Here is a 13,569-nt window from a genome sequence, read left to right on the forward strand (position 1 = left end):
ACTTCAGAATGAAAACAAACAGGTCAACGAACCCCATTCCGCTGGTGAAACCGTGCCCCGTCACGACATTTATAACAAGTTGCCTGGTTTATGCATGTTACCACTGTTCTGCGCAAGTTAAGCATCGGTGGCATTTAAAGCAAAGCATAAGTGTCTAAACTCAGGGCAAAAGTGTATTTATATTAAATAGTACACATTTCATTTGTTGCTCCCAAATCAAAGGACAACGAGCGCATATATACTAAACAGTGAACACGAAAAACAGATCACCCCACCCCCCCCCCCCAAAAAAAAAGAAAATCGTCGTACAAAAATTGACACTTTTCTTCCTATGCCGCTTCTCCGCCTTACAAATTTAGTTTTCTTACGTACATCTTATGCGTTATTTTCAAGCGAAGCTTGGAATGGCTGGCTTGCACAGTCGGTAGTGGCGTACGCCAAAACGACTTGCAGCAAAGGCAACTTTTCTCACGTGCTCAAATGAGAATGATGATGATGATGATAATGATGATTCCCTCGAAGTCCTTAGCTTGTACCCACTCAAGAGATTGGCCAGGTATAATATGTTGACTGCGCCCTGGTTGGAACTTACACAGGAATTGTTCAAGCTCGCCGTTCTCAGCTGGCGCAGTCGTGCGCGCACAATTGATTGATTGATTGAATATTACGTTTAACGTGCCGACGGTGCACAGGTGATGAGACACGCCGTAGTGGAGGACTCGGAATTAATTTTTCACTACCTGGAGATCTTCCTCGATTTTTCGAATTTCGGGTATATTACTCGAAATCTCGAACAAACGGGCGTTTTGGCTTTCAGCCTCCATCAGAAAACCGGCCGCCGCGGCTAGGGATCGAAGCCGCGTCCCTGGGCTCAGCAGCACAACGCCTTAGCCACTGAGCTACCGCGGCAGATGCGCGTACAATTGTCGCTGCGCTATATAATGCCACAATGGGAGTTAATCGGCCTCGTAGGTCAAATCATGCCACCTCGCAGGTGTGGTCACTCGCTCTAGTCGAGCAGTTCACTTATCGCGGCATTGGGATGCCGCGCCTGGTTTGCTTTGCGGTGGAACGGGCAGCCGTTCGTAAACGTTCCTGATAATCGCAAAGGAGGATCTACAATAGCGTATAACAAGCATTAGGGCACCCGCCGTGGTGGCTCAGTGTCATAGGCGTTGAGCTGCTGAGCATGAGGTCGCGGGTTCGATTCCCCGCCGCGGTGGCCGCTTTTCTGATGTAGGCGAAAAACAAAAACTCCCCTGTGTACGAGATTTCGGCGCACGTTAAAGATCCCCAGGTAGTCAAAATTAACCCGGAGCTCTCCACTACGGGGCGCCTCATCACCTGCGTTGCGTCGTCGCGTTGAACCCTACAATTAATCGACGAGCAGTAGGGTTCTGTTGAAGCTTAGCGAAATGAGACGGTTTTCTTTTGGTAGATCGAGGGTTTTGCGTTTTATGTTCGGGCATTGCGTTTTGATTTTGGCAGGTCTTTTTGTTCTTGTTTTCTGGTCATCGGATTTTTATTTCGGTCATTTTCGTTTTCGCTGAAGTCAAGTTACGCGTACAACTCTGTTGCCGGTGGGAAGAGTTCGTTAATTTCTTGTTTGTTTCTCCTGAGTAATTGTCGCGAATGCGCTGCATAGGACTTTTGTGATTTACTTAGGTGATTTTGAATGTTCTCGACCCTCACTTGGCCACGAGTACCCAAATAAAGCGGTTTTTTAAAGCGAAGATTTTACTGGATGCCTCGTGCCGCCGCCAGTGTTGCATTCGTCGTCGCATGCCAAACCTTCCTCGTCACCTCTCACCCCTTACGTTTCACCCACAGCTGGCGGCCGCAAACCCCTGCTCCCACAAGTGGCCCTCCGGATCACCCCTTCCACCCCCCCCCCCCCAGCCAATCATAGGCGCTCCCTCCCCCCGGAAAAAGGAAAGGAAAGCTTCTTCCGTCTGCGCACGCCATTTCTGGCCAGTTGAAGGCCTGCTGCGCCATGGGTACGCCTCAACTGGTCCGCTCCGCCGAAGAGCGGGCGGTCCTGACAGAACGTAAACGGGAACGCTCCCGTGAACAGCGTGCTCAGCGATCTAATCCTGATATTCGGCCATTCGAAATTTAGGGTTAACGAGAACGGCGAGCCGCTGAAAGTGTCAAGCGAGCAGGGGTTAAGCATTCGGTTTGACTATGGTTTCACAATGGATCGGTGCAGTGTTTTACAGGGTTGGACAACTTTCTAGCACACCTATGCCCCCTGTAGGAGAGGGGTTGGTTTTTATTGTTTTTATTTGGTGTTGTTCGGCCGCATTGGTCGAAGTTTGTTTCGCACTATATTTATTTAACAAATGATGCACGTGTGCAGTACTGTAAGGAATATAGGCTTTGCTTGTCCAATTATGTTTGTCGTTCAGGTTAGTGCTTATTGCGATTTCTACCCGCCGCGGTGGCTCAGTGGCTAAGGCGTTGCGGTGCTGAGCACGAGGTCGCGGGTTCGATTCCCGGCCGCGGCGGCCGCTTTTCTGATGGAGGCGAAAAGCAAAAACGCCCGTGTGTACGAGATTTCGGCGCACGATAAAGAACCCCAGGTGGTCAAAATTAATCCGGAGCCCTCCACTACGGCGCGCCTCATCGCCTGCGTTGCGTCGGCGCGTTAAACCCCACAATCAACCAATCATTGCGATTTCTTGTGACTGCCTGTTTGTTGAGTCGACTTTTATTTTTGTTTTAAACCTGTCAGGTCCGTGGACTAGATAAGCCTTTGAGATTTTGTTTTGTCATTTTTGGTTTGTAGTGTGTAGTGTTTGAGATATTCTTTAAAAATGATCAACACATACACTATCATAGCCAATGGAGATCTTAAGCTCTGCAATTTCATATTTTTGTACTTTTGAATGGCGGCTACTTTAATAAAATCGTTGTGTGTTTCACTTTGTTTTTGGGCTTTTTTATCGCGGTATCAATGGCGCGAGTGGAGGGAATTAGCTGCACCTTTGATATTTCGTTATTGCAGTTGTAGTTTCCATTTTATGCTGTTTTTTGTTTTCCTTTGACAAATGATGTTCATATACGTTATTAACCAGAATAAATGTATCAAGTTATTAGATTATTCATTTTTGAACAGATAAAAGCTTTACCTCTGTGGCGCCTTTAGATTATTTTGTATTTCTTTTCTGTTTGCTTTTGTCGTTATCGCGGGGGTGCAGTGTTTCAGACAGACCATTGTGTGCGACTTTAGTTCATTTTAGGTTTCGCATTGTTTGTTTTGCTCCACGTATCAACAATAACATTAATACATTGACTAGGCTCCCTAAGTTTGCGAATTCTCACTGTACCTCAGATGCTTTAAAACACCAAGCCAAAAGACTGCTTAGCACCGGATATTGTTAGTACATCCTTGTTTCGATCGCAGAGATCCTCCTGAATAATTAAAGCAGTTCCTCTCGGCGTGAAAGCTATACAGTGCGGAGCAGGGATCAGCCTGGCGGTGATACTGAAAGTGGTCGAGGGAGGGCGCTGTAGCACCTAAAAACGCCTAAAAATAGACACCGCATTGTGTTTTCAATATTTGAGGTAATTATCTGTTAATGCATGATTTTTGTCTTGTTTTTTAATATTGTAAACATATCTGCGGCCCAGGAACGACAGCTTGCGTAGCAACGACGCAGCGCGAAGATCATCCTCAACATTTTGCATGAGCAACGTGTACCTGTGTAGCACGATAGGATAGGCATCGGCTTCGCAAGGCCATGGGCCCAGGTTCAACCCCGGCCAGCGGAAACGGTGTTCTTTTTGCAGCCTCTGCTTGTGCGCGTGACACCACGTGACGGCGGTGGCTAGATACCATTACCCCGAACGCGCCACGACCACGAGCCGAGCTCCTAAAGGTCTCTGCACTTATAAATGCGCATTAAGCCGTAAATGTGTGAAGTTCGCGCACAGCTTAGGCAGCAGGCAGCTGTACTACCTGATATTCACATGTTATGGCATAATTTAAAAAGGTGGCCCAGTGGTATGAGGCGGTGGAAGTGGTATTCTTTGTTCCCCACCAGCTATCTAACCTCCGCAGGATTACCGGCCCGGAGGCTACGTACAAAATGGCTGCGCCATAAGGGGTCACAGGTCGTTTGTTGAATGCGCCGAATGCTTAGTGCGTTAAAGTCCTTTAGAATACGCGGAAGTGTACGCTGGCCAGATTGGGAGATAAGTTAACTATGATTTAAACAGGGGGCATGCTAAAATTGCGGGAAAGGAGCGAGGGGGGTAAGGGGAGATATGAAACATTTGTCGGCAAGGCAGTGTTTAAATCACAAGGTGTGCTCGCCAGAGTTAGACTATACCACCGTCAATAAGAAAAGGACCCTCCTTCTCGTGAAATGGCAAAATAGAGACAAGTTTGAACACTTCGGGGACGCTTGCGGCCGCACGGATTCCATCGTGCTCTCAGGAACAGAGCTGACGTTTCGAGGTGTTTGCAGATGATAACCTGTGGTTGAACTGTGAAAATGTATTCGTGTTTCATTTAAAATAAATTCACTTGGAAGTTCTGCTCGGTCTACGTCGTCTCGTCTCCGCTCGAATCATTTTTCGCGCTGCTCTTTTCTAATCTTGCTATCTTCTTTAATTTAGTCACCTCCAATCATCTGTTCGTTAACGCCTGCGAATATTTTTTCCCGTTAATTGAATTATTTCTTTGCGACGATATTCACGTTTCTAAGCAGTCTGCAAGTGCTCTTGGGATCAGGCTGTAAAGGCCCATGAAGTGTATCTGCATTTGAGTAACAATCATCAAAGCGGTTTTCTCAAGGCGCTACTTTAAAAGAGATGAAGACAATGTAGGAACATAAAAACACGAAAAAGGCAACTGTTTTATCATTAATAGACTTGCTCTTTAGTGTCACTTCGTTCATCGGGAGCGCATCCGCTTCAACCGATATAGAAAAAAAGATGATGTGCACATCTGATGAAAATCAATTCTAACAAGTTTTTCACGGTCGCCTTCCTTGTCGCCTTTGGGGACGATAACAGCGCGAGAAGAGCGAGAAGCCACCTGCTAACGATCGGTGCTCAGAAAAAAAGAGCAATGCCGGAGAAAAGAACAAAATGCCCAGCGAGACACCACACGCCATAGTTGTACAGCGCAGAGAATGCGTGATTGGAAAGTGCAACAAACAGTAGTATCGAACAGGAGATAAACTGTATTGGCCAAGCCCCTCCGAAGGCCTGCCTTAGCGCTTCGGCATCCGCGGGCATGTTTCATCTTGTATCTCGTACCGAGAAACAAACTATCTCAAGACCACATCCTCCCGATCACAGCTTGTAACAATATCGGACACCAAGGTGCGCCGCAGTTGGCGTCTTTGCGATCTCGCGCTCTCTCCGGTGCACGTGGCGCGATGTATCTACATGGGAGACGGCCTCGGCAGCTTAATTCCCGCCTCTCCTGCTCCCCATAATGCCGGCGAAAGATGGTGGAGGGAAGATATTGAACAACGAGAGCAAAGGCTGGTTTGCTAAGACTTTGAAGATCGCGGTAGTGGCGCGCGAGATCGGCCCGTAGCGTCTTTTAAGCGGTACGTCGGTCTGGAATATAGGCGCAACGGAACCGTTATCGGCAGCGGCGTAAAAGTTGGAACGAAGCGCGGCGTCTTGCACAAGGACCGCCGGGCACGAAACGCTGCATCCTCAAGGAAAGGTCCCGCCATCGCCTAAGAAGCGCGGAGGGCAGCGAAGAGAGGGAAGAGCGCGGGTTAGGGGCGCGTCTACGTGAAGATACGCTTTTTATCCGCGGAAGAAGACAAAGCCGTTTCCGAAGGTAGCGCGTTCGGTTTTGAGGGGAATCGTCGCAACGTCTAGCTCTCTGCGAGGGAAACAAACAACAAGAGCGGGGGAAGAGATGCGTCGTCTTCGGAGAACTTTGAGGGCATTTCCATGGGGCTTTATCTCGGCGTCGAAGACACGCTCGCGGATTATACAATGCGGGCGCCCCATGATCTTCCTTCCCCCGCGCGCTGGTGTTCCTTTCACCCCCTGGGTGAGGTCTCGCTCGCGTAACGGAGAGTGAAAGTGTGTCGTCTTCTCCGTTGAGAGGGCCCGATCGTCAGCTGATGGCGGCGACGATGGGTATAAAAGACCGGAGGCCCCCCACTGCAGTCATCTCGCAGCCTCCGTTCTCTACCCCTTCCAACCACTCCTGAGAAACAGATCGGCAACGTGGTGTAACAGGAACAAGAGCTCGAGATGCAAGTCCTCGTAAGTATACGTAGACGCACCGACCGCCGGGACCAGCCAGAGGTCTCGGGGTGCTCACGGACTTGGGGCCCGCCCCGCCATGTTCTTCCCGAAGGATACTCCATCGCCGGCAACAACCCGGGAACCCACGAAGCGCAGACGTCCCATCCCGTCTCTTTGGAATATAACGAACAACGACTGCGGCAGCGTGGAGTTTGTGGGAGGCAAGCCACCTGCTAACGGAATAGAGGTTTGATTCGCAAAGTGAGCATGCAGCGTTTAAAGGAGCGCAGCGTTTGCTGCTTTGGCTGCACACGGATAAACGCTCTAGGCTTGTGTTGCGAATCTTTCCTCTGCTCCGGCAGTCGTTGATGGACGAAACGCTTCGTGTGTTAACGGTTTGCGGGATGATGACCTTAGCTAGAACTGACAGCATAGTGTGAGTCATAGTGTGAGTAATGTGCAGAACTAGCGACGGTGTTTTGAAATTATTCTCAGGTATTAGCTACCAGTCACAATTTTAAAGTCTTTCAAAAAGGCCCCTTTCCGGAGCGATGTTACCTATCAAATAACAAGTACTTCCATCTATGTCAGCAGACATACCTGCCAACCGCACACTCTCATATGCTTGGCAGCTAGAGTTTTATAAAAGCTATTATGCAACCTTTTAGCAGCCCGCAGCTGTTCTGTAAGAAATTAGATGCATCTAATATCTGTCCATTATTATTGCGGAGTCTCCCTAACTAACAAATCTGCAGAATTCGCAGTCTTACGCCTGATGTTCCTGCCCGACGAAAGGCAGGAAAGCAATGGTCTAAAACATGTTTGTTTATTCTTTCGATCGCTCTTCTGAGAGTTTGTAACCAAGGCAGTAATTGTAACATGCACGCTTTCCAACCATACTCATTTTTAAATCTATGTTATCGCTTACAGGAGGTGGGGGTCCCAAGATATACTTCTTGAAAAAACCTAGGCCCGCAAAGGCTTTATGAGGTAAAAAGACCCTGCACCCGTCTAGCAGCGATAATTGGCAACGACAAGAGAGCGAACCTGAATACATTCCATATTTTTCCGTTCTGTTGTTACAAATCCTCCAGAGCGTCAAACAGTTGGCTTTAAATAGACTGACGACAGATTTTGGTCAAGAATATTGTTTTTTTCCCAAATTACAGGGCATCATTTAAATCCCCTTAACCCGAAACGGTTTGGCTGATAGCGCCCTCGAAATTCTGAAATCAGAATTTTTAGACCTACTATTCATACGTGGCCTGTCAAAAGTAATGCTGGCAACCATGACAGTTCCCCATCGGACAACGTAATTTTAACTGCTCGCAAAATGAAAACAGTTATTTAAAACCTTGTCCCCGGCTTAAACAACAATAATCTCCAGTTTTTGCTATTCCTGTATGCGTTTTTTGAGTCACGCATAAAACTGACGGAGTTGTTTGGACACGTGCGGTAGTGTCACGCTTCGACACTACACGGCGCCACCTTGCAGACTTCAGGAAGTTTGGCGCCAAATTAAAATGATTTCTACCAATTTATATAGATTTTTTGTGAATGCCCCAATATATAAGACGATGCCTTAACATATGAGCTAAAGGACATAAATGGCTGTCTGTTCCTTTAATTATTATAGTAAGCCAACAAATAGACTCCTAATCAGACCCCGTTCAGAAGTTCTAACACTGTATCGTAGTTGCACCTTAACCCTAACAAATTAATTCGGGTTGTGCGCGTTTTCGGCACAAAATGTAAGTCACGGGATGTTGAGGCTCCGCTTTTTTTTATTGTCGCCTCCTTCTCTGGCGTGAAACACATTTAGTTTTCCCCTGCAAAATGAGCAGGATTAACACAGGGAAATCGGTGGTACCACGAAGTGCCTTAGGTAATCGTCACAAGGTGGAAGAAGTACAGAATATAAGAGCCTGGTATGTGAAAACAAAGCACCGTACGATGATTATCATAAGAGGGCTGAAAGAATATTTTGATTTGCAAGCCTAGAAAGTAAGATTACATAATTAGCCTTTTCACAGTACAATTATACTCCCCTGTTCGTCATATAGAAGCGAATAGGTCAACTCTAATTACGTGCCTGGGCGAGTTGCTCATAATTTTAAAGTCATATAGCATAACAGAAACATGAAAATCTTTATGAGGTAAAGTTTTGCTCCCAAAACATGTTAGTAAGAACCACACCCTACTGCATCGCATGTATCCGTAAAACCTTTGAATCTGTACTAAGAAGGTATTACTTAGCCAGGGCTCTGATCTCTTGTATATCATTCTGCTTGATGTTAGGAAGGAAGGTTGTTACGATCTACCACCACAACAAAGAGTCTGAAGCCGTGGCTAACGGAGAGTGAAATGAAAATTTGCGACACGTTTTCTGTTATAGATCGTGACTTCAGAATTGTGCACCACTTGCTACGGCATAATTGAAGTTCTTGTAGAAGATCACTCTAATTAAAACTATTTTGCAGTGTCAGGCAGTGCCCGGAGGCGAGAAAATAAAAATATGAGAAAAGCGCGGGCAAAACGGCGATACTGGTAGATAACCAAAACAAAATTCACGCATCTCCACGTAGTGAATCATGACGCGTGAGCGAACCACTGGGGATCGTTCTTACTGTAAATTACCCGTGGCATTGCCCACTCGCGAATGTAAATGAGTGAAAACGCGTGTGTAGAGTATATACAATTCGAATCCAAACCAATCCGATACAATTCAGTTTAATCCAATCCTTTTCAATCCAAACCAATCCAAATCTAAATCCAATCCATTCCAACTGCTCCACTACATAAATTAGGGTAATTATTATTTTGCTTGTCCTTGCCGAAAAACATCTGCTACATTTGCCGCTTCTAGTTGCCCAAATTTAATCCTTATATCACTAACACTCAGACTACCTGCCTACACGTTTCATAACGCAACCGCGCGCGCCATCAACCGCGTTGGGGTTGGGGATGAAAGAAAAAAACAAGGCGGCAGGCAGGTAGGCGCATGATGTATTCGTAATATATTTGAATGTGTGTAGCTCTACAGCATCGTGTGTGAATGTGTGTTAATAAATATATGAGAATGTTTCATCACAACACAAGTTCGTATGTTGCCCCGAGTGATAATTATGAACATCTGATAATTCAAACAACATTTCGAAGTCTCTTCGAGTTTCAAGTGTCGCGAGTCTACTGTACTCAGTATAGTTTTGCCTGTTCTAAAATGGCTGCTAAATAACTGGTAAAATCCGCTGAGCATTATTAACAATTCCAATCTGTGCATAACATTTGAGAGACGTGAACACATGTGCTGTTTGGTCGTTTCTACGGGTTCTTAGTACCAGAAAAATGGAGAGTTCCCCGAAAAGTATGGCTGATCAATGAGAGCTAGGGATGAAACTGGTGGTGAACACTAATCGGCCTTGGCTTGCAAGTCATTCTAGGAATCTTTAACGATGTGTGTACATGGAAAAATGGTCCCACGTCGATATACTGTAGAAAGTGTCACTGCGAGTTTCCAGTATTTACAATGAAGCTATCTTTAGTATTCATGACCTACAAAAGGCTATGTTTAGTCAACCAAACAAACATTGCAGCGGCACCTTCGCATTTCCTATAGTAAACGCACGTATCACAAAACATCAATGATGAGCAAACCTTCTCCTTCAAAACATCACGCACATTATTAAGCGTGGCTCGGAACATAAATTACTATAGCATCATATCTAACTCGCTGTGCTTAATACGCAAATTTATTCAGAAATTCCAGTGCGTTATACGCAGTTTTAATGTAAAAAGATGTCAGCACATTCATTAACGACATGAATTTATATCTGCGTTTCACATGCAGTTTTTTTTTTACTCAAGCTGCTTTTAGCGTTCTTCAGTACTGCGGCTTGGAGGAGTGTGCCCAAATTTTAAGTCACAGACTTCAGTTGTTACTATGACACCAGCGGCGTCTTTTATTTAGGAGAGACGATGCATTATTACATCGCTTTTGTCATCTCCTACGACCACCAAATCAGAGAGAATTAAAGGTTATCAGAAACAGTTCGTCTCTTTAGAGTTTCGCCTATGGCTATGCCCTCAAAACAACCTCTTATCTCCAGGAGGGAGGGTAACTAGTTCAACTCGCGCTTAGAAGGAATGCCGCGTCCTGCTCCGCGTAAAGTTATCGAGGCATCGACGACGGCGGGCGTTCATCGAGGTCATTGTTTACGCGCAGGCCACATCTGTATTCCTCGGAGTGATCTCGGCCGCCTTCGGTGGCTTCCTCCATGGCGGTGGAGGTGCCGTGCTCCATGGCGGTGCCGGCCTTGGCGGTGTTGGATTTGCCGGAGCCCCAGCGGCCGTAGCTGTCCACCACGCCGCCCCCGCCGCAGCCGTTGTGCACCATGCTCCGGCAGCCACCTACGCCAGGCCCGCTGGCTTCGGCTATGGCTTCTCCCAGCGCTTCGTCGCCCAGGCCCCAGCCTTCGCTGCTGCTCCGGCTGCAACCTTCGTTCAGCATGCCGCTCCAGCAGTGGCTGTTAGCCGCCCGGCTGTGAGCTTTGTGCAGCACGCCGCACCAGCTGTCGCCCAGGTCCGCTACGCCGCTCCCGCCTTCGCCGCGGCTCCAGCCTTCGCCGCTGCACCCGCTGCCACCTTCGTGCAGCATGCCCGTCCAGCTGTCAGCTTCGTGCAGCATGCTGCCCCAGCCGTCGCCGTCAGCCGCCCAGCTGTCAGCTATGTGCAGCACGCCGCACCAGCTGTCGCCCAGGTCCGCTACGCCGCTCCCGCCTTCGCCGCGGCTCCAGCTGTTTCCTACAGCCGTCCCGTTGGCTTTGCCCACTATGGCGCTGGCGTCGGCCTTGGCCACGGATTCGGAGGCGGATTCGGATACGGCGTTGCTGCCGCCCCGGCCGTCGCTGTGAGCCGTCCCGCTGTGAGCTTCGCTGCCGCCCCAGCTGCCGTCGCTGTCCACCACGCTGCCCCAGCCGTCGCCACGTACGGCGCTGGTCTTGGCTTCGGCCACAGCTTCGGAGCCGGTCTTAGCTATGGTGCCCCAGCGGTCGCTGTCAGCCGTCCCGCCGTCAGCTTCGCTGCTCCCGCCGTCGCCGTCAGCCGTCCCGCCGTCAGCTTCGCTGCTCCCGCTGTCGCTGCCGTCCACCACGCCCCGGCTGTCTCTTACCGCACCGCTGCCGTTGCCGCCCCAGTCGCCACCTACGGAGCTGGTCTTGGCTTCGGACACACCTTCGGAGCTGGTCTCGGCTATGGTGCCGGTTTCGGCTATGGTGCCCCAGCTGTCGCCGTCAGCCGCCCCGCAGTGAGCTTCGCTGCTCCAGCCGTCGCAGCTGTCCACCACGCGCCCGCCGTCACCTACAGCCGCCCCGCTGTCAGCTTCGCTGCTCCCGCTGTCGCCGCCGCCCCAGCTGCCGTCGCCGTCCACCACGCCCCCGCCGTTTCCTACCGTACCGCTGCAGTCGCCGCCCCAGTCGCCACCTTCGGAGCTGGTCTTGGCTTCGGCCACACCCTCGGAGCCGGTCTTGGCTATGGAGCCGGTTTCGGCTATGGTGCCGGTTTCGGCTACGGTGCCCCAGCTGTCGCCGTCAGCCGTCCCGCTGTCAGCTTCGCCGCTCCCGCCGTCGCAGCTGCCCCAGCTGCCGTCGCTGTCCACCATGCTCCCGCCGTCACCTACAGCCGCCCCGCTGTGAGCTTTGCTGCTCCAGCCGTTGCCGCCGCCCCAGCTGCCGTCGCCGTCCACCACGCTCCCGCCGTTTCTTACCGCACCGCCGCCGTCGCCGCCCCAGTCGCCACCTTCGGAGCTGGTCTTGGCTTCGGCCACACCCTCGGAGCCGGTCTTGGCTATGGAGCCGGTCTTGGCTATGGAGCCGGTTTCGGCTATGGTGCCGGTTTCGGCTATGGTGCCCCAGCCGTCGCCGTCAGCCGCCCCGCTGTGAGCTTTGCCGCTCCAGCCATTGCCGCCGCCCCAGCTGCCGTCGCCGTCCACCACGCGCCTGCCGTCGCCTACCGCACCGCCGCCGTGGCCGCTCCCGTGGCCACCTATGGTGCCGGACTTGGCTTCGGTCACACTCTCGCTGCGGCCCCGGCCTTCGCGCAGGTTCGTCAGGTCTCCTACTCCGCTCCTGCCGCTGTTGCTGCCGCCCCAGCTGCCGTTGCTGTCCACCACGCCGCCCCAGCTGCCGTTGCTGTCCACCACGCCGCCCCAGCGGTCGCCGTCCACCATGCGCCTGCCGTCGCTTACCGCACCGCCGCTGTAGCCGCTCCAGTGGCCACCTATGGTGCTGGACTTGGCTTTGGACACACACTCGCTGCCGCCGCTCCACTGGCCCAGAACGTCCACTACAAGACCATTGTCTCCGGAGGCGCTGGTCTCGGCTACGGTGCTGGACTCGGCTACGGTGCTGGACTCGGCTACGGTGTCGGTGTCAGCGCTCCCCACATCAAGGTCCTCCACCACGTCAAGAAATAAGCTGTAAACTTCACCCGCAGCGGGACAGCGTCCACTTCCGGGCGGTCCGGGACAACGGCGGACGCAAGTGGCGCTCCTCTCAGCAGCAGATCTATTTATTGCTCACGAAAGTCATCGCGCTGCCCTTGACCACCGCCCGGACAACCAGCAGCCCATGTCTGCTTCGTTGCAGTGTCCATCCCGACGAGAAAGGGGAGAAAATAAAAAATGTTTCTCTTTTCGACAAACTACGCATGCAGTTCATTTGTATGACAATCACCGCCTTCTAATGACTCGTACAGAGGAGCGCATGTCATTTTATTTGACAGTTTCTCTTCTGCTGCAGTATATCTAGACCTTAAGAGTGTCCTGGCTTGATAGGTTTGCGGGAACACTTGGCTCGAAAAAAGCCACTAGGAAGCAGTTTTCTGGCTATACCTGCGGTCAACACAAAGGGATATTGACGACGGCGCTGCTTTCTGGTGCTTCACGTGTTTATTGTCGTCAGCAGACAGGGGACACACTTTCGGAGAAATCTTTAAGCATATAACTTATGTTTATGATGCCTTCCGTCATCCAGCCTTCACCAAGGCGCAACGTACAGTCGGTAAAACGCTTGTCTATAACAGCGATTTCGACTTCAACCAGCTACATCCGAAAACTGCCGAAACATACTCGTTCCAAACATGTCGGAGGCAAAAGCGAAGGGCTTCGACTTCAGAATCCCGCAGTAGTTTTATTCAAATCCCGCTCCGGCGGGGCAGGATAGGGCTGAGAGTAGGAAAGCTGTGTTATAGACAAGCCTTTTACCGGCTGTACGTTGTAAGGCCAAGTGTGAAATGTAAGCGCCAGGCTATAGTGGGGTTTTCTATAGTTTGTAGGTTTAAAGCATA

The 13,569-nt window shown here is 50.3% G+C and overlaps 1 protein-coding gene across 1 annotated transcript; it reads left to right on the plus strand.

Annotated features, from left to right (window-relative positions):
- Nucleotides 1-6,159: 6,159 nt before the first annotated feature.
- On the plus strand, nucleotides 6,160-12,927 carry LOC144138067 (uncharacterized). Its single transcript, XM_077670142.1, has 2 exons — nucleotides 6,160-6,246; nucleotides 10,451-12,927. The coding sequence occupies exons 1-2, from the start codon at nucleotides 6,235-6,237 to the stop codon at nucleotides 12,695-12,697; spliced, it is 2,259 nt and encodes a 752-aa protein (XP_077526268.1). The 5' UTR covers nucleotides 6,160-6,234; the 3' UTR covers nucleotides 12,698-12,927.
- The last annotated feature ends 642 nt before the right edge of the window (nucleotides 12,928-13,569 follow it).

The sequence above is a fragment of the Haemaphysalis longicornis genome, unplaced genomic scaffold, assembly GCF_048455015.1.
Source record: "Haemaphysalis longicornis isolate Haplotype H1 unplaced genomic scaffold, Haemaphysalis longicornis Haplotype H1 scaffold_5, whole genome shotgun sequence".
NCBI classification, from domain to species: domain Eukaryota; kingdom Metazoa; phylum Arthropoda; class Arachnida; order Ixodida; family Ixodidae; genus Haemaphysalis; species Haemaphysalis longicornis.